The sequence below is a fragment of the Struthio camelus genome, chromosome 1 (assembly GCF_040807025.1).
Source record: "Struthio camelus isolate bStrCam1 chromosome 1, bStrCam1.hap1, whole genome shotgun sequence".
Lineage (NCBI taxonomy): Eukaryota > Metazoa > Chordata > Aves > Struthioniformes > Struthionidae > Struthio > Struthio camelus.
The window spans coordinates 60,589,629-60,616,697 of NC_090942.1; the positions used below are offsets into that span (position 1 = coordinate 60,589,629).

The following is a 27,069-nucleotide window of genomic DNA, read 5'->3' on the forward strand; positions in this document are numbered from 1 at the left end:
ACGCTAACAGACTGATAACTAACAGATTTGGAGGTTTTTACCTTTGGCAAAGTTAAACTTCTGCTCTCTAAGAGCTATAGTGTGATAAAATGAAATTGATCTCACTTCATTTTTGTATGAACATTTTTTCCTGGAATCTGGACACATTTTGAGTGTCCAGAATGGAGAATGAAAAAAACAGTTATGCATACTGGGGAGACATCAGTGAAGACGATGATGAGGTTTTCAGCACAGTATTTTGCCTGCATAGACCTCTCAAGTATAATTCTGAAAAAATAAACTAAAAAGCAGTAATTCAAATGACTGATGATAAATATGTGTTTGTATATTTATTTATCTGGCCTAATAATTTTTTCTTGAAAGTTTAAAAATTCTGCTGAAGATTACCACAGGATGTGTAGTGCTCTTTAAAATGCCCAACAACAGTTATGATTTTATTTAACTCTGTAAGTGCCCTTCAGGCTGAGTTGATGGCTGTACGGTATCTGTCACAAGCAGGCACAGGTGGTAGCCCTTCAATTTACCCACCCTAGCTCATGTACCCATTGCAGAATACACTCATCATAGCAAAAGACAAGTCACTTGAACAGTTTTAGTTAAAAAGGCATTGCCAGTTTTACAGGGTTAAAAAATTGCAATACCTATAACTGCAAGCTTTTTAAGAGCTTTGTCTCCTGGTGTTTGCACCTTGACAAGTCATGTTTTGTTCAGCTTTCTCCTGCAGCGATGAAAGTGAGATCTTACTGCAGAGAAAACAAACAAGCAAAAAGCACTGATATTCTCATGTAGCTCCAAGATTGGACTTTCCCATAAATATAAAATGTTGCAAGACTTTAAATATAATTTTAAGAACTGGAAATACTAAACATAGGCAGCAAATCCTTTGCTCACTCTTATACGTTGTGTGCTTCTCTAAATGTTCCAAGCTGGAAAAAGATTTAATGGCTGTCACATAATAGTATATAGGTCTTCAGGCAAGTCTGGAATTTTGCTTTCCCTTTTGATTGGATTCAGTCAGATTATTGAGGTAAAGAAAAAAAAGCATTTTCTGACAGAATCTACAAGCGATATTTGTACTCCCCAAATAATAAAAAATAGTTTCTGTAAAACTGTGCTAGTCAGTATGCATTTCGAATGCTTGCGTGGTAAAGTTATGGTCTCCTAAAAGAAGGAAGGCTATCTCTTAAAATGTAGGAAATCACATTCAAATGTCCTGCTAAGTAGAGTTCTACCATAAGGGACAAAACGTATATTATATACTGATTGAAAGGAGGCTTTTCTTAAGAGGAGCACATGAAGTCAGAGCTGTTGTAACTCAATTTCTGTATTATTTCAGTGATAGTTAAAACCAGAAGAAGGCATACATTAGAAAGCAAACCCGGTAATAATACTGTTATAAAGTAGTTTTATTCCATTGTCTGCTTCAATGTTTCCTGGGAGAATGGTCGTAATTTAGAAGGCAGAAGGCCATGTTGTCTCATGTAACATAAAGGCATGTGTTTTATCAGCCTGTTCTCAGACGGGAGAGAAGGTTGAAAAAAACAAACGTCCTCTTAGCATTTGCTCCTCAGCCTTCTCATATGCCTGTTCTTAACAGTTGATTCCTGTCTCAAATTTGTGTGAATTAACATGGAATATGTGCTTAAAAATAATGATCAGGATCCTCTCCTTTTTCTAGAACAAGATGGGAGTAGATGAGAAAGGAAGCGAGATCTTTTAGAGGAGGGGAGGATGTTATTTAGCATAACCTTTAAAGGACTTTTATGGATGCATTTTTTTTAATATATCTGACTTATTACTTTTTTGCCTGTTTGGTTGTTCTTTATATATCGAGTGAGTAGGGTGAGGGGGTTGATTTGTTTTTTTAATGTGAAACATTTTTTATTAAGTGTCCATCTATTCTGCATAGACTTTCAAATAACAAAAGATACTGCAAGTGATTTAAAGGAATAAATCTATAATTATACTGACACAGGAAAAAAATAGATGTTTTAATGAAAGTCCATCAACAAAAATAAAAGGAATTTGCAAGACTGTGATCAATCACTACACACACTCCTGTTACTCATAAACATAATATAAGAGTTTCTGTAAACACCTCCACCTTCACATTCCCTTTACGCCAACCAAAAAAAAAAAAAAACTTACCGTAGACATCAAACAATTAGTTCACAGTATGTATCACTGTACAAAGCCTGTGGCTATTAGCCGTAATAACAGACTACCTTACAAAAGCATCATTAAAAATGACACAGTGTAGTATTGCATTTGTCCTTATTAAAGAGATCTCCTATAGTATATTCTGCTCTTGAGAGAAATGCCTGGAGAGAATGAAAACTTAGAAAAGGAGGAGAGATCTACTCCACAAAAAGAAAGGATAGGGAGTATTTATTTAATTACGTGCAGATCCTGTCAATATTGAGCACTGCTGCCCGATTCAGTAAGGCAACTTTATTTTAGAGTAGTGAGTAAGCATGCCAGTGGAACGTAACCTCAGTATTGTCCTAAACAAGAATGGGCATATTCTTTAGGATCCTTATTTAGGATCCTAAACATATATTAAGATGATTTTGTGCATTGAAGCAGAAATTTGAATTAGTCTCTAAGATATGCTTCATCTATTACAAGACAAAATCTTAGTAGGCAGAACATCTAAATCTTGCAATATGTTGGTGATATTTAACCTTAATAAACTTGTATCTGGTCAGAAAAGAAAATTTTCATTTGCCTGCTGCACAGGAAACTCTGCTGTGATGGGGCACTGGGGATCTGGCCCACATTCTGACCTACCACAGCACGGTGCTGTATACATTTATGCTACAACATAAAAATGACTAACAACAACATGCTGTATGCATGCAAAATTTCCTGAAATATTAGACCTATGCTTGTTTTCATTGAAGTCACTGAGTTTTGCCTTTGACTCACTTGAAATAGGATTATGTTCCTGATATGCTGTCTTCAGTTCTGTAACAAAACAAAAATATCATGAGGAAGTGTAATTTCCTCATGTTTTATGGGAAACCTCGATCACTGATTGAAATGAAATCTGTATCTACCTGATATGACATATCTGATAAAAAATCAGTTCTGTACATACTTATTCTATCCTTGTAGAAGGAATATATCTAATATATGAAACCAATTTTGTTTTTAAGGTAAAAATTGTTAAAAGATGTTCCATGCTACATGTCAGCGGAGTCTGATCACTGTAGAGGAGATCGTAATCCTGGGGTCGATAGCTGGCCATACTAAAGCTAATGCTGAAACCTCTGTTGATTTTCATGTGATGAAGATACTGCCTTTCCCATCAGAATTAGGAGTATATTTTCTAGGTTTTTTTTTTTTTTTAATTTCATCACACCCTTTCACATATATCATGGGATTTTAAGATTTTAAGAAGAAAAGTATTATTTTATCAAATAAAATATGTTGGCCAGCTGTGGCTTTCTATTCAGAATGTGCAGGAAAAGCTAGAAAACATGATAGCCTATTTTAAGATTCTAATGAATTTTGTGGAAAACTCGTTGCTGTTTAATGCACTTACAACTTCTAAAAGTAACCGAATTTCCTTTCGTGGATTTATGAACTGCTGTTCTAGGGGTTTTTAGTATTATGACTTTTTTATATCTACTATTTTTAAATGCTGTACATTTCACTTCTGATGTCATAGCTGTGACATATAGCCTACTGTCTCCCACTGCGGTGACATGAGGCTTTTTTTCTCTGCAAGGTGTGTTAGAAATTTTGCTGTATATAGCGCGTGATGATCTGTTATGACATTTTTCCTCATGAGGAGGAGGGGAAAGGAACTCATGAGTTATTTTGTACCTTGTCATAAGTGAAGATAAATGTCATAACACAGATCAGCCTTCATGTGTTCTGAACATGCAGTTATTTGCATTTTCCCCTTACTGTTCTTCAGGACTGAAGTGGCTTAAATGACAGGTGCAGCAAATGAAAAGTGCTGGGAATACATGGGGAAAGCATAAGACTCTCCATACAGAAAGATATTAATAACTTATGGACTGCTGTGTCACCAGTGAAATAACACAGTTGCATATTAAAATAGAAATATAAGCTTGCAATATTTCTGGTTGCATGTGTCATCTTCCCACACATTTAGAAAGAAGAGGAATCGTACTGCTTTGAAAATCTATTTTTTACTATTTGCCTTTATATCCATGTGTTCATATCTGTTGTTGGCCAGACCAGTATCAGAGATGAAGTTTCTTGCAGTTCTAGTTCCTACTAAGGAAGAAATGCAAGGTGCATAATTTGTTCATCTTTATTTGTTTATTTATTTATTTAATCCTTGAACAATCCTTAATGGTCAATCGGGATTCAGAAAATCTCTTCCAACAGTCTCGATCAAAATACAAATACAAGGTTCCCTGAGTGCATCTCTGTGTTAAGGGAGATTAAAGGATAGAACAAACTGCGTAGCAGGTTTCTGTGGCACCACCCAGCCTGAGCTAATAGTATAGCATTTCTGTACAGCTGCGATGAAAATCAGCTTTTAAGATTTTGTAAAACAGTGCGACCAGGTGACTTCTACCTATACACTTAAATTCTGCTATAGCTAAGTTTGAAACTACCATTTAAGAGCCTAAACCCTGGATTTCAGAGAAGCTGACCACTGGCACCTCCATTTTTCAACCTACCTCCCATGATTAACCAAAGCCAAATTAAGGTGTATGTTACTTGATCATCCTTGTGCTGTATGATACAAAACATTCAAGTCTATTAATAGTAGGCCTATGGTAGACTCTTAAACCAATGTGATACAGTTGCTATATGAGGGCTGGTAGTCATGTTATGGATTACATAAAGGTCTTCCCAATTCTTTGCCGTATTTCCTTATCCCTAAAGCAAAATTTCCAAATTGGATATTTATATTATTGTATAATTTATTATTATATATGTGTGAAAGTGCTATCATGTAACTAAGAATACATGGAGAATTGCACACATAAGTGTAACTTATAAATTGTGTGTTTATCTGGATTTTTGATACAGTTTACAACATGAGCATGCCTGTGGCTGATGGCCAGGAATCACATTCAGGAAATGATGTTCTGATCCAGAGAAAGTGAGAGGAGAGAAAGCTAAATAGAGAACCACGTAATGATAGTCAGTATTCCATGGGAGAGGCAGCCACACCTGAAGGTCACTGACTAGGAAGTAATGGACTGAATCCATCTGCTGGAGTTTCTGAATATCTTGACACAGAGCAGCTGTTGCACATTTTTCAGGATGTAAGGAAACTCAAGTGAATATTTCCAGGAGTATGCAAAACTCTGTCTTATAGAATGCTACCTGCCCCCTTCCACCTTAAAGAATGGGAGGAGGGGATGAAGAGAATCCCCCAAATGAAACAATGAAATTGAGCAAATTTTCTTAATTTTGAATAAAAATTTTTAGAATTCCTGGTTGCTTACTAATGATTACTAATTCCTAATTGCTTACTAACTTACATGATGCTGCTAAGAAAGCAAAGTCAAACACCAACTGTGACAGTGAACATTTTTGAGATTGGAGATTTTCTGTAAAATGGAATCTTGAATTTATAAGCACTGAGGGATTTCTGAGAAAGACAGCAGTATTCTTATTAGAGATATTCTAGTTGAAATGAATGGTTGCATTTTTAACTGTCGTGCAGAGTTAACACTGTTTTTTGCTCCAGCTTGTAGGTGTCAGTATGCGTAAGTGCATTTCTTCTGAATGGTCGACCTGATGAGGATACGGAAGGATATGCAAAGCAGACTCTCTCGCCCAGGTTCCCCAAATCCAAGTGCTGTACAATCAGGAAATGCATTATAGCATCCATTGTTACTTTGGCTGGGAAAGTATGCTTTACATATGCAAATACTGCTCAGAAGTTTAACTTAATAATTATCAGCTGGAGTCTCTATTGATGAGCAGCTGAGGCAAATCATCAGCAAGAGAATCAGAATTAACTACTACTAGGCTTTGATTGAGCATACTTGTCTCTTGCTTGTGGTTACTGTAGCGATTGTAGAAACCTACAGATATTCCTTTAATCTTTTATAAGCTTATAGATATTATTTCTTATGCTTATCACACTCTTAACCACTATAAAATGCTGTATTTTAGATTTTTTTCCTTTTCTACCTCTTCCACAGTGTTTTACTGAGCAGGAGCCAACATATAAGGGTTTTATTCTTTTACACCCCACTACTATGAATGGTAGTCACAGCACTGCATACAGCTGTGGGGATGCATTTTACCTTAGAGAGCCGTAATGGATGCTTGCTGTTGACTATGTATTCTGCTAAATCAGGGCCTCAGAAAGTTACATTAATATGAAGATCACATGTGAACACAGAGAATTCTCTGGGCATAAGATATCAAAATGGTTAATAAAAAAGAGATGCAGCTACTCCATAGGAAATCTTCAAATTAACAGATGCTATTGTCTCCCCTCCCACTCCTACTGTACCTCAGGGAAATTCAGCTGGCTACAAATACTTACCCTGCAGATATCATTCATATGTTTTTTCCTAAGTGTGCCTTATTATTCACATCACACTCCTACAGTCCCTCCACAGCTTTCCAGTTGTCCCCTGCTTGCCCATTCCCATGAATAACCAATGGCATTCACCCACATTCTGCCATTTAAGGCAGCTAGTAGTCCATCCTACAACGAACTTGGATTTCTCATTTTCAAGGAGGTGCCACAATTTATTTAAATTCGTTCCAAATGTGACTCAAGATTTGTCAATGTAGGAGGTTTCAGCCTCAGGGCACAGGCACCCACAGACCCACTAGACATTTAAACTGAGCTGGATGCTTTGCACAGCGGTATAAGCAGTGTTGCATAATCCTATGTCAGCTAAGCCGTGGAATGGTGACCTCTAGCTGAGTGGTGGTACTGGTTAGCTGAGGGTGCTAATGTCTCCAGCTGATCCAAAAGGAGTCATTTATTTGGGCCGCCAACTGACCACAGCTAATTGTGATGTGCTCAATTATGACCAAAAGTCATTGCTAACTGATGGCTGGTCATTGGCTCTGTAGGTGAGTGCTCCTGCCGTAAACAGGCAGCAGTGCTGAGCTGGCTACTGTGGTCAAGGACATAAGGGCTATTGGCCCTCCTCTCTCTTTATGGAATGCTCTGCAATGTACTTGTAGAGCCTTGTTGTAGGAGTTTTCCGTGCTATACCCGATTGGTGTATAAACACTTGAGTCTTCGTGCTCCCGTGTTGGCATTCTTCATCCGTATGAAAAGCTTTTGAAAAGAGAAAGGATATCCTTCCAGCTTTGAGGAGAAAGAGCTTCCTTTTCTCCTCTTTCTTCCCTCCTTCCCAAAATGTTCCCAGAAACAGTTTGCCAAAAAATCAACATCTTTGCAGGAATGGTACTTGGAGAAAATAACAATTCATCAAGAGCACAGATGGCTTATTTAAAATCTAATAGGTATTAAAACACTGTTTTCCCCAGGCTTTACTCCTGATATTGATAACATGTTATCTTTGCCAAGTTCCCCTCTTGATAACGTTATCTTTGTCAAGCCAAGTCCTTGATAAAATCTTATTTTCACTCAGGGCTTACTCTGATAAGGCATTATTTTCTTACATTTCCACTGCCAGTGGAAAGGGGGGAAATGTTATTTTTAGTCCTTTTCTTGGAGAGGCATACTTTTTGCCGAGAAAATGCAAAGCAGGCAGAGGAAGAGAAAGAAGACAGAAGAAAGAGAAAAAAGTATTGTACTCTAGACAAGGATATGAGCAAGGAATGTTAAGACTTAGTGAGATCTTGTTTTAAATTTAGTAATTGGCTGACATTCTTAATATTTCATTTGAAAAACCAAACTGTTGAAAGAGCCACATCTGTTTTCAAGGCAGATGAACGTTATGTTTAGTTCCTCTCCCTTCTTCTTCCTGCATTGTATTGCTGCATGCTTTTTCCCGACCCACAGTCTGTCACTGCTTACCATTTCTACTACCCCTGTAAAATGTATCAAAATTAGGTTCACTCAGCCAGCGCATAATCTGCTGTCTGCAGCTATGCAATGTGATGCCATCATTGACGATAAAATTGTTCACAGTGTCTGAGGCACAACCCCTGCCTCATTCTATGTGCAGAGCAAATGCAGCAATGCAGTGAATGGCTCTTGGACTCCTGCTTTAGTTAATTAAAGAGACTGGAAGGTGTGTCATGAACAAGGTGGGGGAGCGTAGAAAGAAAAGGGACAGTTCTGTACATTTTGAAGTTGAATCTGACCTGGAAAATTGTTTCTGTCTCTACTAGTCAGTTCATTATATGATGATCTTAAAACAAAGCTGTTAACCAGGGACTGTTAACTGTAATTTTTCCCCTTTCTGGGTTCCCAGCATGCAGACGCAAGATGTAATTTACAGAACTGTTAAGCAAATACAGTTGCTTATTCAGGCGATGAGACCTGTCTTCTGAACAAATAAAATGCAGAAAGGGTGCTTACTTGTTAAAAAATTGCATCATAACCATTTAAATTGTGCATTTGGTGCAATTGTGCAATTGATATTTTCTTTAGTGAATGATTCCAAACTTATGTGTCTTACCTGTAAAGAGGGACTAATAGTACCATCTTTCCCCTTTGCTTCGAAAAAAGTCACTGATCATCTGTGCAGTATTCAAGTATTATGGTGATGAGCATCATCGGCCAATGAGGAAATACAGAAATCTCTTTTCGGAGTGGGGTATGAGTGATCATAAATTGAATCGTGAGGCTAAAACAAGCCATTGAACAGCTGTGAGCACCATCCATCCTGTGCGCTCAGTGATGCCAAGGTTCTTTGGAAGAAAGTGTCGATCACATAGCAAGTGGTCCTGTCATCAGGCACACAGGAATGACAGTGAAGACCGAACAGGCAACAATCATTCTCACATTTCCAAATTTCTGAGCGTTTGACTTAGCAAACATGATGTGCAGTTGGTGTAGGTTTTTGCATGTGATGTGTGTAATTTCCAAATCCACCAATTGTAAATGATTATTTTGTTGAGGGGAATGAGAGTGGAAGGGGGTGCCCCTGTAGATGAGCAACAGGGAATAAATGTGATGCTTTAGGTAAAGCTGGCCTGCCGCGAGGCTGAGTGGCTCATATGTGGGGCCTCAGTTCAATAAAACATGTTAGCATGTATTTAAGTGCCATTAACTTCAGTGGAAGTGAACACTTAAAGGATATGTCTAAGTAAATGTTCAAAAACCTGAATTCAGTCCAAGGCGTAGAAATTATCTGATAGTTTATTTGTGTCTCTTGTGAAAACATTCTCTTTTTACCCAGGAACATGTAATCTAGCACATATATTGTCAGTGCCAAATCATGAGAAAGATTTGAGCTTAATACTGATGGAAGCAGCTTTCCTGTCACAGCTGAGTAAACTTGCCTGGGCAATATGGGAAGGCTTGGCTGTCATTTCCTGTGCTGTCTCTGTCTAGTGGGCAGAAGCCCTCAGTGTCCTCACTGCAACATCATTCGGTAGCACAACTTTCTGCTACTGAAACTTGCTAACATAAGCTCAGAACTGCCTCATGGGGCTCCCTTACATGAGATGAGGAAGTTCTGTGTTCAGAGATCAGACCTCTGAAGTAAATTGCTTAGACTGTACTCTACTGCGAAGATGGTTATTTGGGCAGGGTTTTCTGTTTCCAGCTGTGATCATGCTGGAGTGATTTGTAAGAAGTTGTAGGAGAAAAAAATGTCTTGGTGAGTGTGGAAATAGGAATCTTGGGATGCCTTAGGACCTGCCTGTGGAGGCGTACATCTTAACATGCCAAACTGTGAACAAAAAGGACTTCATTCCTAGCAGCTCAGATAACCAGTGTCTACCACAGCAACCAGCTGAGCAAAAGTACACAGAGTACTAAGGCGGTAGCTGACTGAAGCTGAGCTACAGCTCCAAAAGAAGAGGAGTAATTTACACACTTACACAGAGCTTTTATGTTCCCGTAGGCCTGACTGCAGTCTTCTTATTTTTCTTTTCCCTTCGGGTCCTTGGAGTTCTCTACAGTATTCTTCACGGGGAAAAAAATAGCTGCAGAATGAACTTCAAATGATTTTGCTTATGGCCTTAAGGGGGAAATTCATGAAGGCAGTTGCCTGCTATGCCAGTTCTTTCTACAGAATGTCAGCTTTTGGTTAAAACTCTTACACTGGTAGCCCTCAAAGAGTGCGCTGATAATGTGAATTTTCAAATGTGAACAAATGTGAAATGGAGTGGTGTTTTCTTGCATCTGTAGTCAGACAGACTGAAATATTATCTGTGAGCAGCATGACTTCCTCTTATCTCAGAGGCAGCCTAGAGTTCACCATCATCAGTTAATTCATTATAAAGGCATTGCACACTATTAGTCAGGGGACAAATAGTAGCTAAAAACACATAGAAACCTCTAGACCTTGTACAGCTGCCAAAAAACAAGCAGGCTTCACTTAAGATAGTAAATGAAATTAAGAAATGTAAAAAATTAAGGAAAAAAGTACCAAAAACTTGCTACATAAAATTCCCTGCCTCAGTTACCTCCTAACTTTATATCATTTGAGTTCAGATCCGAGTCATCTAAGAAACTCAGGATCCCTATTTCTGCACTTTTCTTCTCCTCTGAGTCATGGGAATTTTTTTTTCCTTATACTCTTCCTCTTTCTCCCTCATCCAGACCTGCAGTCAATCTGTGTCTAAACCATGCTTTCTCTGTGAAAAAGCATGCCTAGCAAGCTTCTGATGCTCCTGGTTCTTTTTCAGACCCTTCATATCTCCAAGTTTAATAAGTGCAAAACTAGGATGCTTGTTGTTAATGCTTATCCTTCAGGTTTTGTCCAAAAGAAAATTCCACTGCTCCAGTCTCCTTCCTATCAGATAAACTGTGCTGGATTGCTTTCCCTAGGCTTTATATTCCAAAGTCTTAAGGTGCTGTGCTTGACTAGAAGACAGAAATGTTTAACGACATCCCTTGTCTTAGAAGACGGGCAACTCTGCAAACACAGAAGCATTCAGAAAGCCACAGAATTCATACCTTGCAAGTCATTAAGTTCTCAGAATTGTTGGCCCTCCTATGATGATAAGTCATTGGCTGCTGTCTGCCATGAAATAATTGCTCAGGTTTGTGTTTAGGTTTTGGTTCGTAGGCAGTGAAAATTTGCAGATCATTTCTATTTCTTTGGTACAGTTTTATTAGCAAAGAAAGTGTGAGGTAAAAGGCTCGACAGAGGTATAAAAAAAACTAAGTCTGAAACTACCACAGCCCACATATAGAGCAATAATCCCAAATGAAGAATAAAAAATAATAGGTTTATTATTATTTATTGCAGCATTCAAAAGTGTACGGCTTGCTTCAGCGCACAGCACTGTTCCTTGTGCTCTTCCCTGGGAGATCTTTTGGCCCAAAGTCACACAGACCTCGTTCTGTGTTATGTTATTTTATTTTGATTTAGATTAGATAAAAAGTGACCAGACATGAGTTCAGAGCACTCTGCCAGTTACTTAAAACTATAAAACTCAAGTGCAATGCCGTCAGTTTAACTCTTGTATCAAGCAGCATACAGTCAATCAAATACTAATATTCCCTTACGCTAGTCCACTTATTTCTTCTTCAAAGACCAAGTGAAACACATAGTCCTTGCATTACCCTGAAAACTGATCAGAAGCAAATCAGGGTGGCATCGATTGGTGTTTATCCGGTAGAACGTAGCTCCCCAGAGGTGTTTTGCCACAACTATATGTTCACTGAAGTCAAAGTTTCTTCATATGTCTAGTCTGTTAACAGGACTTAATTCAAATAGTACCTTACCACCAGCCTTGCCAACCTCAGATGTGAAAAGATTGAGAGCTATTCTCAAAATCAAGACTGAAGACAAAAAATATTTGCTTTCTGAGTCTGAAGGTCAAGCTGGGTTCACTTTTATCTTTTATACTTATATTTCAAATGGGTCCTGGGATTTTCACATTATCATTTGCATCAGGGAGTTGGGGTCTTATGTAAATATCAAATACATCAAGATACCTGAGAGTAATCACCAATAGTACTTGTCCTGCTGTAGGAACCATGATGTAATCATCTCAGGAAATGTCTTGGACTTAGCACTTTATAAGAAAACACGCAAAACAACACATTTCAAGTACTTATGTATTTCAGATCAAGAAGATAGCTGGCTCTGTAATTCCTTGTATGATTCCAGTACTGCCTTTTACATATCAGCATAAACACATACTAATGAGAAGGCAGAGGGGAGTTCGATGGCATTTAATGCCAAGGCTGCTTAAACACTGAGCTGCTCCCTTTAGCTGCTAGAGCTTTCAGTCTAAAGCAGTCAGGTGACATTCTCTTCATTCAATTCTTTTCTCAGACTGTATTGTTTCTTCTAAAGGTTGTCTAGAAACTGTTCAGCTGTTTTCATGAATAAAGCTGCAATTGGTCAAATGTACAAAGTTACATCTCTTTTGTTAATTTCGAATTCTGGCAAAGCAACATGTATGACCAACTGATTTATGCCCTTAGAATAACTTCAGACACGTCTCAATTTTTTCCACAGTTGGAAATTCTGATGAACATCATTGTTCTGAGATTTACTTTCGTTTCTTGTTCTTGTCATATCTTGAATTGATATTTAGTCAGTATTTTTTTTTTGTGGCAATTACTTGAAAAGGTGGCAAAATCTAATGACAAGAATGGGAAGAGATAAGTAACATCTGTGTCATATTGGATATTCCCAAGCAAGGAGTTAGGATTGCTAGTGAGGTCTTTGACTAGGTTTGCGTTGTAATTGTAGATTTGATGATAACACAGGTTCGTTGTTGTGCGGGTAAGGAAGGGTTACTGCTTTTCATTTTATCTGAGAACATCTATGCAATGCACTCTTGCTATCCAGTAACACGACTGCAACATAAGCACATCCAAACAAATTTTAGTCCTGCTGCTTTTGGTATCAGCAGCTAAGAAACAAAAGCACTACAACTCTGAGCACAGACTAGCTGCACAGCTAAGTACTCAGGATTTTTTGCGTGAACTTATACAGTCCATGCAAAGTCCATGCAGTCACAATTTCAGTTTTATGTCTTCCAAGCTGGTTGCCCATTATTTCAATATTTCATTGTACTTCTGATTATAGCATGGATCTGTCCTTAACGTTGACATTTCTCTACTGTTGCAAGCATGATTTTCAATCTGTTCGAATCTGTTGTTTCATTATTAATAACTAATCACTTGAGGATACAAGTTCCCAAGGATCAGTGGCAAAACTTCAGAATCTGTCCTAAGACATCTTTCAAGCTCAGATTTATCCATCTTAATGATGGTAAAAATAATAAATTAGAGAATTTTGGGCAAAGCAGGTCTACAAGCAAATGCATTCTATCTAAGTATGGATTAAAAACAGATTAGCTCTCTATGTGTACATCTGTGTGACTTACAACAATGGAATTTTGAAATGAGCTATTTTGTACCTGTTTTTTCATAAGCTCAGTTTAAAGGACTACACACCATTCATGTAAATAAGAACCAATGGAAGAAAACAAGCAATGAACAGGTCTTTATAGCAGGAAAATAATTCAGCTCAGCAGATGAGAAATATACATGCTAAGGAGAACAGCTAAACAATAACTGCATGATTTCTGTGTTTTCTAAATCACTCAAGCTGGTGTTTGTTTGATAAAGCCAAAGTGACTCTGTGCAGTGGAGAAATTATTGAATAGCAAGCCTTCTTCAATGCATGCAGGTGGAAAGTTATTTCTGAGAAATACCTTGGTATAAGACATTCACATACCATCTTCACAGTAATGGAATGCCTGGCTAATTACAACACTGTGGATAACTCTTACTGTCTGCTTTGCTGTCTTTCCACTTGATTTTAATTGAACATTTTTGAACATTAGATTAATTTGTATTTTACCACCTTTCAAGCATTTGTATTAAATATATGTATAGCCTTGTTAAAATCGTACGAAAATATGTCTCCGTTGACAAAACATCAGCTGTATCTGTATTTGCTGTCTTGAAATTTGGTGGCAATAATGTACAAGGAAGTGATGGTAGAACTTCTTGCAGTTGTCATTTTTTTGGTTATGGACCTTGATTTCAGCTTAATTTATCTTTTTTATCCTTTATATTTAAGTCATTTTTAATGCTGTTTTGAACAAAGAAAGTACCCTTTAAAAATATGAAACTGAAATCTTTCGTATTTCTGGAATATAATCTTTCATTTAATGGTAATAAATTGAACTGTTTAATTTTTTTCAGAATCCCCTTATTGTCTTTTTCAGCCAAAATACTTGGTAGAATTTGATCCACATAGGTATTAAATGTTTCTATCCTTCTGAACCTCTCATTTCTCAGCAAGCATATAATACTGGGTTGCTAAATAAAGACCATCTGCTCCTCACATGTGAATCAGCTGGGGCTACTGTTTGGCACGCAGTGGTAACCAAAATGCTGTAGCTTGGCTGTGGAGAAAATGGGGAATAGGAAAATTATTATGTCTTGCATACGTTTCTAAAATATATTTAACTATATATTAATTGTCCTTGAATTAAATCCTTCTCTTCTTGACTGTCTTCCCAGACCAGAGCCTGGCAAGCAGCTCAGTGCAGAACAAAAGAAGCACATGCTTATCTTTTAGTGCGGTTTTGAAATTAGTGGGACCTGAAGCTTGTAGAACTTCAGCATTTGTCTGAAGTTTAGCATATTCTTAACTGTTCCTTTTAAGTTCCTGGTCCGTATAAAATTTGGTTACGTTGCAAATACATCCCTGCATCACAATGCTGATGTTGAGGAGAAACACAACTTGAAGTATATTCTAAAAGAAGCGTTTTGTTTCCATCTCTTGCAGATGGAAAGCCAGTGTCACTGTCTCCAATTGAATCGCAGCCCCACAGTCCTCGTTACGCGGCTTCGAGCCAGCGGGAGCGCGAGAGCTTGGAAGTCCGCATGCGGGAGGTGGAGGAGGAGAACCGTGTGCTTCGCAAGCAGCTCAGCCTGGCACAGAGTCGAGGCCCCTCACACCATCATGGCAACCACTCCAAAACCTACTCCATGGAAGAGGGGACAGGTGACAGTGAGAGCCTGCGGGCTGGCATTGTGGCAGGGAACAGCTCTGAATGCGGGCAGCAACCAGCAGTGGAAAAATGTGAGGTAAATAAAAAAAAAAAAAAAATCTGCCAGAAACAAAGCGTGACAGATTTGATCCTTTAAAGACATTGCAGATCCCTGTCTTTCTCCCCTCCAAAAGGTTCTGCTATGTTCATAGCCCCTTAAGGGCTGATGGGCACTACTTTTAAGATAATTGTTAATTATTCTTTTTCTTCTTTTTTTTTTCCCCTTAGAAATACTTAATGTGCACTTGAATGTCTTTTTCAGTTATGGACAGTTTTTTTTTTTTTTTTTTTTTACTTTTCATTCCTATGTGCCTGAATCTGGTGTAAAAATCAAAGTCTTGTTCCAAGATGACTTCAGTACAGCTATGAGCTTATAGACCTGTGGCAAACTGACCTTGTGTGTTTCTAAATGAAATGAAAGTGGCACAGTGCTTTTAAAAATCTTATTCCCTTGTTTGTGCATCTTGCTAAAACAGTTTACTATCAGTTAAATCATGGCTGTGGAACCTGCTTGAGCTTTTGAATCACTTTTCGGTAGTGTATGTAGATGCTATTATGGAACCACTTGCTCTGTTAGCTGTGTCATGTCTCTTGCCAGGGAGATGAAACTGGAGATCTGTTTTAAGAAGGAGTTGGGAGGTTGTTTAGGTTTATTTTTCCCTCATTTTATGCCAGTAGTTTTGTGGATGTCATCCAGCTATGTGGTAATCAGGCATTTGAATGATAGCAGTTATTCCAAAAATGTATAGGCCCGAAACAGAAAGTGTTGCTTAAAAACCTTGTGTCGATCCTAAGTGGCGAAGATATAAAAAATAACTTCTTCCAGTTTATTTTTGCAAAGAGGTTAATACCATATTACCTTTTATCTTGCTTTGTGCCACTGGGAAGATAAAAGTTGAGAGAAAGTGAATGTGAAAGAAAAAGAAGTCCTAATTATCTCTTCCGATAAAGTCTATTTCATGGACAAATACCAAATATTGCTTAAAAATGAATTACAGCTTTCCAGTTCTGGACATATTTGTCTGGTACTGTAGAAAACAGTACCAACATAAGGAAAGGGAGGAATCTGTTTTTCATTTTCCCTCCTCCTGATAATGAGGGTCTGTTTTTTCTCCCTATGAGCATTTTACATTACATTTAATAAGAGAAGGTTCAGGCCATCAGTAAACAAACCTCACTTCTCCCTTATTATCATGCAAGCAGCAATGAGTTGAATCTCACTTCTGGGTTATTCAACATACCAACCAATTTGGGTCACAAAAATAGCAACTTAAAGGAGGAACAGTTTAAGTGGCCTTTCAGATTATGATGTCTTTGGCCAATAAATTTATTTACTCAGCAGGGGTTAGCATTGTGCTGGGCGCAATGGTTATATAAAACACGAAACCTCACTTTATTTGCCATCCCCCTCTCTCCCCACACACTATTTTGATAGTGAAATAGCTTTTTCTTCTTTTTTTTAAGGAATTCACTCAGTAATTCAGTAACAGCATTGGAAGTTAAAATTAAACTTCCTCATTATCAGATTTGCCAGGGATCATCTTATTTATCCTGTTACTGTAGATTCTGGTTCCACATTTGTGTGAGAGCAGTATCTTGACTCCATTCACCCTGTTTTCAGTGGTTCAGAGGTGTAAACTAAATCTTTTTAAGCTTCTGACGCTGGCATATATTATAGAAGAGTCAAAGACTTGGGTAGAAAGAGACCAGGTCTTGAGAAGAAGACTGGGGCTCTGAGGGAGATGAAAAGTGCTAGGGATTAGATCATTTATTTCAGTGAGGCAGTTCTTTGGGATTTACTGAAATTAACATTTCAAATCTAATTTGAGATGGTCTTTAGTGATGATAAAACATTTGAAAATTCAGTTACAGTGAATGAACATTAAATCTCTGATAAAGCATAATCTGTGTGATAATATGTATGATCTGTATCGAAGAATAGTTAGGGGTTTCATTGTATTCCAGCCACCACTTCCTACTCTGTTGCATCGCAGGAGAGTTCTTCTGATGCATAACATGGACCAGCATTATATTGCAAGAAAAAAGAAAGAGTTCCAGTCTAGGACCTTCTCTCTGGAGGGAGAAGATCCCTGTTATGCCTTCCCAGTAGGAGATAATTTTAACACAAGCTGTGGAAGTATAAGAGTAGTCCTTATACAGATGCGGGTGCAAGTAGCAGGCTTCAGAAGACGACCATGATGTTGATGGAAACTAACAGAACTATGTGATTCTTTCTTATGATACCTTCCCCCTATCTTTCCAGCTTATGCCTCCATAAACTGGGCATTCAATTTGAATGAAGGATGCATTTATAAATATTCCAAAAGGAGTTAATATATTAGAAAATGGTCAATTAGCAGTGTACCGTCTAGAAGGTGAGCAAAATATTTATAAAGACCTGCAGCATTTTTACAGGCTTTTTTGTGTTGTTATTGTTCTCAGCAGTGTTGCTTAATAGTGTTTAGTGTGTAGTGCTTTAAAGCCACAAAAAACAGGCCCCCATCAACTTAAGCACTGTGTAAACACAAAAAAGCAAATGACACCTGCCTCAGGGAACCATTTGTAGCATATTTACACGCTTGTAACATGCTTTTAATCTCTCTCAATCAAATTCCAAAATTTATTTATAAAGAGTTAAGAAGTAATTGCAATAGAATGCCTGGTTAGTATTACTGGAAAATTGTTGAGTATGAAACACTTTACCAACTATTATTTTTAGCTATAAAAGCTAATTAGAATTTGTTAAGCTTAATATTTTACCCTTCCAAAAAGTTGTCTGAGGAGACAAAAGATGACATCTGTTTTATCTAGGCATCTTTATTCCTCATCATCATGGGATCTGAAGACTAGTTCTTAATGTATTTTTGGATACTTTTCTCCCATTAAAGTCACTCCGGAGTGGACTTAGATGAAATTTTGCTTTCAGAAACAGTTTTCCTGGTCTATAGTGGCTAGAGTAATAATTTCTAAACCATGTTAAAATGGACCCGAGTATTATTTAATCTCCCTTTCCTAAAGAATTTTAGCTTCTTTAAATATCTTTCAATACCTGGGCTCAAATGCTCCCGCCAAACTATTTAAAATCAGAAATAGTTATTGTTGTGTCCTTGACCCCCAACCTATCTGAGGAACAGTCTGATTAACTTCTGCAGTGTTTTGGTTACCTATTCATACCTGTAAATATAACTGAATGGGAGAAAAGTGAATTAGGAAACCGGAGGAAGAATATTGGACGTTATTCTGAGTTCTGCAAGCAAGATGTATCCACATGCGATCTTCTGCTGCAGTGAGTTCCGTTGTCTAAATGCAGATCCTATGCAAGGCCTATGTCCAGATTTCTTGCAACATCTACTAATGATGAACATGTTTATCATTCGAGTTAAAAAGAGCATTGTAGCAGAATGGTGGTGAAAGAGGGATGGACACTTTCAAGGAGCTCAGTTCAGTCCCACGGTGACTTCTGAATATCCAGGCCAGAGTTTTGTAACAAGAATTATCACTGATTCTAAACAGTGAGGAGCTAACATAGCACATTCAGAGCTGTGGTGTGAGATGTTTGGAGGCACATGTTGAGCTAAGGAGACAGACTGCTGCATTTTGTGGAAGATGGAACATTTTGGGGCTATGTGGCTTTACTCCTAGATGTTAGTTGCAGTAACTGAGTCCAGAGGTTGTGAATGGTTGAGTCACGGTGGCCGGTTCTGATGGGAGTACAATGCAATCTTCTAGCCAGCTGCAGAAGGAGAATGAGGAATTTCAGAGGACTGTGAGGTTGCTGACTCATTTTATAATCTGAAAGCAGATGCTTCTAGTAGTGTACTCAGGAAGTTGCAAGTTCTCTGAAGTGCTTCCTTCTTCCAGCCAGCACTGCCAGGTCTTGCCCAGGTTTCGCTACAGCCAGCTGCTCTCCATCCAAACATGGATTTGGGACAAACATGTAGAAAACCGGAGATAATGCTGTTTTCATAAGGGTGCAAAAGTCTGCAGGCGGTTCAGGTTGTTGACCTCATGTTGCCTCATCAGTTTTTCCATTGATTTTGCTCAATGGTTAAACAACAAGGGGAAGGAAAGTGAGTCAGGAAAAAGGCAGGAACAGTCTGCCAGCATACTGCAGGCAAAAGCTTTGGAAGAATAGGACTGGGTTTCCATTCTCTTTGACGATCATTGTTCTTTCCTATATCTGATAATAGGCAGGAGTAGAAGTGATAAATAGTATCAGGTACCACAGAGAGGCTAAGCAGAAGGTATGTGGATTGCTTTGTCTCTGAACTGGAAGAAGACATTCAGCAGAGCAGCAAGTGCTGTCTTCTCACTGTGCCCTGGCCGAAAGACAATGGTACTGGCTAAAAGACACCAGGGAAAACGTACTGTCAATTTTGAAACAAATTGATTTAGGAGAGCAAAAACAGATGTGAGCAAGTCCCTGACAGAATAAACTTTCTGATTTTGGAGGAACTGGTGAGGTGGAAGAGAAGACTATGAGGAACACTATTCTAGCAAGTATAGATAATACAAAGTGATGTTGACAGTGATATGACAGTGATGTTCTGTCAAAACCTATAAAATACTTATGTCTGGTCCATTGTCTCCAGGTGAAGTGTTTAAAGTAGAATGAAACCATTCTCACCTAATTCGATTTAATTGGCATTGAAGTGAAGGTTCTTAGCTCTTCCAAAAGCCTGAGAAAAGCCTGAGAGGCAACCAGAGAGAAGGCAGTGCATGGCAGTGTCAGGAACCTGCCACAGGACCCCTGCCTGTATGTATGATACAGACTATGCTGTAATAACAGTCATTAGTAAGAGTAGCCTCCGTTCTCCTCTGTTTTTGTCACAAGAGAGTAGCACAGAAACAATTTCTGCAAAGTGCTGAGCATGCTCAACTCCCATTGACTTCAACACGAGTTTAAAGTGCTGAATACCTCACAGCACTGCTCCCAAAATGTATTGCAATATCTTTTCTTTTTCACCCCTCTCTGGACAGACGGTTGCCTTATTAATTCAAGTCCTCTAAAAACCTCAGATCTTCCCAGCTTGTGAGGCATACTAGGCCTGGAGACAGCTGCAATGTTCACGTGGGGAATGCACAATGGAGCAGCCGCTTGGCGATTTTATGATTCATATTGTGCCCTGTACAAGGCAGTGTTAATGGATGGGGCTATGGACTCTTTAGACATCTCCAGCACATGCCACCTTCTGTGTAAATCTGCTCCTGTTACAAGTCAGACATTGGGAATCTGTGACTACATGCGGAGGCAGAATTCCTTATTTGTTCTCTGCTTAGTGGGCTTTCTGCAGAAAATGAGAGCTGTATATGAGAAACTAGCTAACCAAGCTTCAAATGGAAGCCAAATGAGTCTTCCCTGCAGTTTCACAGCTGTGTCCTTGATCACAGCCTTGTGCTGCCAGCATGGTGAACTCTCTTTTGTTTCTATGACCGTTAAGAAACAGAAGAGTATGGAAGCTGAAGTCTAAATCTGCTGAGATTAATTTTCTGTTCTCCTCAGGGAATAGCAGTGGCTAATTCTAAAACCAGAGAAGAGTAACTTAACATCATTTTTCAAATTACTACTTACAACCTTAATAATAATGACTAGTAGCACCTTTCCATTTTTCCCTTCCCTCTTGAACCCATGAGTAAATCTCCACTTCAGATTAAAAGAGAGAAGGCACAGAATAAGGAAAAATTAGAGTCGGGGGTAGGGAACTGTATTTAACTTTACATTAACACTGCCCAGTACAGCCCATGCTACTAGTCACAGGCAGAGAAGAGACTACCTGGCTTCACAGGTACTGTCCTATCTTATCAATGAGATGCACCCAGCCCTGGGCAAAACAATTGTCCCACTCATGCTCTCATCCATCAGACCTTACTCACTTTCTCTTTAATAGCTATCCCTAAGATTGAAATGACACATAATTTCTACGAGTGTATTTGCTTATAATTAAAAATATTTTTAAACTTTGGTTCAGAAGGTTAAACAATGTCTTTGTTTTTGCATATTCAGAATTCTGTGTGCTGCTAATGGGTGTGTGTTTGTGTAAATTCACACACACACATATGCTCTTAGCTAATAAATGCAATTCTGTTCAGACATCTGATGTAATTTAGGGCCAGTAATGACTTTGGAATGATGATGGTGTTATAACTCAATTAAGATGTTTTTAACAAATTGCCTCAAGTGGGCTGCAAACAGCTGTAAAACACCCACTCAAATCTTTAACAATCGCCGCATTAAATAATAGCACTGGCATATATATGTTCTCTTTAATGAATGATAGAGTACAGGAGCAGGCTTAAATTTGTATTCTTTTTGTTCCTTTTCTCTTGCAGACCATCCACGTTGCCATTGTTTGTGCAGGGTACAATGCCAGTCGGGATGTTGTCACACTTGTCAAGTCCGTCTTATTTCACAGGTAAAGGTAGCTTTCCTTTGTTGTATATTGTATATCTGATTATGGCTAAATAAGCTCTTGCTGCATGTACCCTCTTGCTTCAAAAGCAAGTCCGATTCCCTTCCCAATTTGCTTTTTCTTTGGAGGGAAAGGAACATGAAATTTATGACCTCTAGAAATAGCTCCACCTGAGTGAAGATTTCTACAGTGAACGCTAGGTATCTGATATCCAGCTGCTACCTCTGCTGTCTTGTGGGAATAGAGAATACACCTCTCTGTATTGTAAAGTATCTACCTGCTCCTGGATCCTGTAAAATAATAATTGTAATAACATCATCATATTCATTCTAGTTCTAGTACCGGTTTATGGCAGAGGTGTAGATAGTAATTTGAAAGCCGTACACATAAATATACATGGTTTACCTGACTATCCCAGCTTCCCATTTAGACCTTTATTTTCCAAGGTAAACCTGTTCCTATAGTCACTATTATTTCCATAAGGTCAGATTATCTATTCTGGCTTTGAAAGGGCCACTTGGAGCCCCTCACGGGGGTTCACAGCATGGTTCTAACACATGGAGCACAGTCAGATCCCAAAATCTAGAGGCAAAAATGTCCAATGAAGAGAAAATAGCCAATTCCCTTAATAAAGAGTAAAGTTCCAGTAAAGTGAAATGTTGTTAAACTGTGTGTGGGTGTACATATATGTCCCTTGTCCAGTTTAATAAAGTATCTCAGGAGATGTTTTCCAACAGTGGTGCAGAAAGTGGATCAAAATGGGAAAGTGAGACGCTAGTCAAACTGTTTAACTCAAACAGCACGAATAGGCTAATAAAATCAGCTTAGAGCATAATGAGTTTGCTAAGGAGGTAGTTTCAATACATCACTTCATATTGAATGATATTTTATAGCAGTGAGGATGACTGTTGTTCTGTTCACATGCTAATATCTTATTACACATACCTGTTCTGGAGCGTAAATGTCCCCCACCTTGCTCCTTACGTTTGCCTGGATCCCCTGCTGGAACAGTGTTAGCAGTTGCTCTGTGTGCAATAGTTTTTGTGCACCATAGTATCTTTTGCCCATTTTTTATAAACTTCACCAGATAATTCAAATGCTCACCTCGTACAGTGTAGAAATGACTCAACCAATATTATTTTAAGAGTTTGGCTGAGGGGGAGGTGGAAAGGTGGTAGAGGGGGGAAATTCTCCAAAATATGAGAGCAACTTTCATTATTAACGTATAGTCTTTGCAGTACTTCCCAGAAGATGAGCATAACAAAGGGCTAGGAATAGGGAAAACAATGCTAACATAATAATAACAAAATCAAAACAACAGTAAAGGCTTTTGTGATGTTTTGTGAGGATTTTTTTTGCATATTAAAATACTGTTAAATTTTAAAACTATATCATTTTCTGATTAAACTTCTGAATTATTCAGTGTAAACTGGCTTTATATTCCAGGGATTGTGGGTTGTCTTGTCTTTGATTGTTGTTTCTAGGATTTTTGTTTTTTGCAAATGTGCATTTTTATGCTGATATGAGTTTTCCCAGTGATTAGCTTCTTGGCATTTTTCTCTCCTAGTACTTGCCTCCATTTTGAGACGATTCAAATATTCTTTGTTTCCTGATGCTCTATAAACAATAGGAATCTTGTAGCCCAAAAGTTTAAGCAGTCTCCTTGTGATAAATGAAATATCTGTATTACTTAAGCCATTCAGCTGAAAAATTTATAAACAATTCTGCCATAAATAATCTGGGAAATATATTTAATTAAAAATATGAAAGTAAAACAAAGAAGAGTAACATTGGTATCTCTGAACGTGGTGGAGCCTGCCCTTGTCAAGAACATACTTGCTGTTTGGCTAGCAATACTGCTCATCTCAAAGGATTTTTCTTGCTCAGCAGAACTGATCAAGATAAAGTCCAATATAGTTAATGAAACTTTATTGCAGTCCGTTACATTCAAGGTAACCTATCTAGCTTGTTTGCTCTAAACATAATTAAAGAAAAATTCTTAGTCAATTCTTGCTTAGAACTAGCTCTTCTCACTAGGCATTAAAATGTCTACTAGAAAGGGAAGGAGTTCTCAAAAAAGAAACAGAGCTTCATGCAGACTTTTTTTACTTATCTTCTAGAAAATGCAGGCAATTGATGCTATGGCTATATGTGCAGAGACCAAAGTTTCAGGAACTCTCCTTTCTTGGATCCCTTTTTTTGGAATGGAATGGTGAAGAAGGCTGGAGAATATACCACAAACATGCCAGATATCCTCAGTTGAAAATTGATTCAAGTTTAAACCGAGGTTCCTTGCACTGGTTGCCATGTAAACAATATTATCTTGGAAACTGGTATGCCACTGGTATGCATCCTAATTAAACAAGTAGGATGATTGGAAAGAAGTCTTCTTTCAGTTGCTAGGATCTGTTTAATTGTGGGAAAGAAAGATGAAGACAGGTCATAATATCGCATTAGGAGGAATGACTTAGGAGAGAAGGAAATAGTTGGTGCAGATGCTGGATACTTCATGACATCAGTAATAGGTTCACTGTCTGACTTGAGGATCATCAGTGAAAGTGAGCAGGGAAACATCTCTCTTTCTAAATCCTAAATGTGCACCAGGGAATGTATCTTGGCTGACACTGCCAGGCAAAACAGACATTTAAAAGTACTACGTGTTGGCAGTGGAGCGGAGTTTAACTTGTTCTACTCTAACGCTAGGCTACTAGTCCTCCATGTATAGGATCACCACATTCGATCTCAAGTATATCTTCGCACAAGCAGAACAAAAGTGCTTCCACATATATTGTCACAGAGAATTTGTTCTTCCTTTTTGGAAGTTTCTGATGATCAATGTTCAGCTGAACCTGATGTAGCAGGAGCAGAGTTTGCCTGTAACAAAAGTGTGTGAAGAATCTATTGTATAATCGAAAGAAGCTTGTGTAGAAAACACAAGTTATTACATGGGCAGACACAGTGTAGGTTTTCCTCAGGCAACAGTGCCACTACACCGCAGTCCTGCCCTACAACACTCTGAACACAATTTGCTAATTGAGCAGCTGGCCCTAAAGCAAACATCCTTAATGTCCTTGTCTGTTCCTGCTGTATTTCATTTGGTGTTCGTTGTAAGAGCACTAATTTCAGTGAATCTGTCTGAAATTCACAAAGATGTCACGCAAGCTTTTATTAGCATTTCCTTCCAATTTAGTAATTAAAGCATATTTTAGCTGAGTATTTCTGTGTATTTTGATACAAAAAGAGGTCCCTACATTGCCTACTTCAGTCTGTAGAAACATTCTGGGAAAAGGAGGCCATACCAGTCTCGTCCTCTTCCCCATGTGCATTAACATATTATATCCCCAACTTTAAGCTAGAGTGCAGGACAGAAAGACACAAGACAGCAGGAATGCTGGGTGAAAACAGCAGGATTTTGTATGGATGGGGGGTGCTATATCCTCTCTTGCATTATTGTACAGCAAATCCTGTATATTGAATATTTTAGCTCTCTCTAGGTCTTCCTCTGCCAGGTCTAAAGCAGGTTTCTGATTCTAGTCATACCATACGTATCATGAGACGGAGGCAAGCTACTTGTCCAAGCAATTTGAGAAACTATATCTGTCTTCAGGCTCCAGGGACCAGAAAGAGGAGGAGGAAGGGGATGGTGTGTTGGATTTCTTATGAGAATACCATAGTTCAAAAATGCATTTCGTTCCCAGTGGAACAGGAGCTTGATTTCAGTTTTGTCTTTAGAAAACGTATGTTCAAGCCACAAAATCCCAGCAGCTTTTAACACCCGGTTTGGCATACCTGACAAGGCTGTTCTCAAGGGGAGATTCAGCAAAGCTGAAATGTGGACTTTGCAGTGTGGACTGCAGATAGTGTGGACTCTGATAAATATGCATTGGAACATCTGCACAGAGGGAAGCTTTTAGCATGAGCCCTCAGTCCATACCTGCAACTTTTCTGCTTTCCCATCTTGGGCATCTATTTTCTAATTATGACAGATTTTATAAATCTGTTGCAGGGGTGAAAAATTATCTCTTTTGAACGAGTTTGGTACTCTCAAGCTCATATAGTTGTGCTCTGAGTGCAGCTTAAGTTTAGTTTTCCCAAGGCAAAAGACTAAACACTAGAAATTAAAAATATTGAGTCATTTGGGGAAGACTGTATGTATTCTTTCCAAAAGCATCTGCATTTCATTTTCAGAAGAATGTCTTGTGGCTTATGACTTTCATTGGAACTTCTGCAACAGCTGGGCCAAGTTATATTGGTCCTTTTCAATGTTTTCTGAAAATTGTAAAGCTTGGAGTGCTGCAGAAGAAGCTAAAGAAGCATATCTTCGTATCACAAAGTTCATTCCCATCTTAATTTAGGTAACTCTTAACTTGAATAAAAGCTAAAATTATTTTTAATGTTCTCTTCTCTTTTCCAAAGACACCATATTACGTTAGGGAAAACATTAAACATGCTAAACACCGTGTTACATTAGGGAACGAAGAAAGGCCAAAATTGCACAATTATAAAATGTTGCTGACAGTTAGGTCAATGTGAGAATCTGTGAAAAATTAACTTCTCTTTCCTGCCAGCTACTACTGCCTTGCCAGCGAACTCCCCTGTATATAGGCAGTTGTATGCCAGCAACAGTGACTTTTTTTTTTTTTTGGCATAGCCTATCTGGTTTGGGAAAGTGGTTGTCACTACTTCTGTAGCTGCACCCTGCATCTATCCTAAAGCAATGGTAGGATAGCAATGGTGATGGGAGATCATAGTATAAACAAAGCCAAAGCTAAATGCTTTCTTATATGAAGTAGCCTCTTGGCTTTAAGGAGGCTGTTCACAAGCTAAAATCAAGCATATATATTAACTGTTTTCAAGGTTAGGACTTCAAACTGTATTACAGATTGATCTAGGAATAATAAACTGATTTTTCTTAGAACAAGGAGAATAAGATACAAACCAAAAGAAAATCTAAATTAAATAAAAAGGATGACATGGAATTTCCAAGTAAGAGCCACAAGTCAACACTGGCTGGTAATTAAAGCTTATGTAATCTAATAGCTGTATTCCATGGAGACCGCTTTGCTTTAATGGAGTTAATTTGGGATTTTAAAACCTCTTTCATTGTTTCCATCTCTTCTATCGTGTCAGTCTGTTTTATGGGAGATTCTTCTAGCAAAAACTCTATGTGTGATCTGGTTTCTCACTACTATAGATGCATTAATTATATACACATCTTTTTGTATTTTTTAGCTGTCCTAACAATGCAGATATAACAGAGAAAGCACTGTTAAAAAAAAAAAATCTAGCCATGAAATTTCTAGTGGATATCCAGAGTGCTTCTATAGGTTGACACAAAACAAGATCCACGAATGAGGCAGCTTGTGCCTTTTTAAGATCTCTCCAACAGTTTGGGGAGCATTTTAATCATTCCTGAATGAGAAGGGGATATGAAAAATCTGTAATGATTTTCCCATTGAAATTCTCCCCATATGAGATGGATTGTCATATGGGCTTTGGAAAAGATTTTTTTCCCAAGCTGTCTTTTATAATTTCTATTTGAAGTTCTTGTAACCATTTGTTACAGATATAAAAA

The 27,069-nt window shown here is 38.2% G+C and overlaps 1 protein-coding gene across 5 annotated transcripts in view; it reads left to right on the plus strand.

The window, feature by feature from the left end:
- Window positions 1-27,069, plus strand: part of LARGE1 (LARGE xylosyl- and glucuronyltransferase 1) — a 293,776-nt gene that overhangs the window by 126,065 nt on the left and 140,642 nt on the right. For all 5 annotated transcript variants that reach the window (XR_011141149.1, XR_011141148.1, XM_068943748.1 and 2 more), the window contains 2 exons: window positions 14,820-15,121; window positions 21,415-21,497. Coding sequence is in view for 3 of the 5 variants with exons in the window: in XM_068943748.1 (XP_068799849.1) it covers window positions 14,820-15,121; window positions 21,415-21,497 (385 nt within the window). In the remaining 2 variants the exon portion in view is untranslated. The remainder of the gene's footprint in view (window positions 1-14,819; window positions 15,122-21,414; window positions 21,498-27,069) is intronic.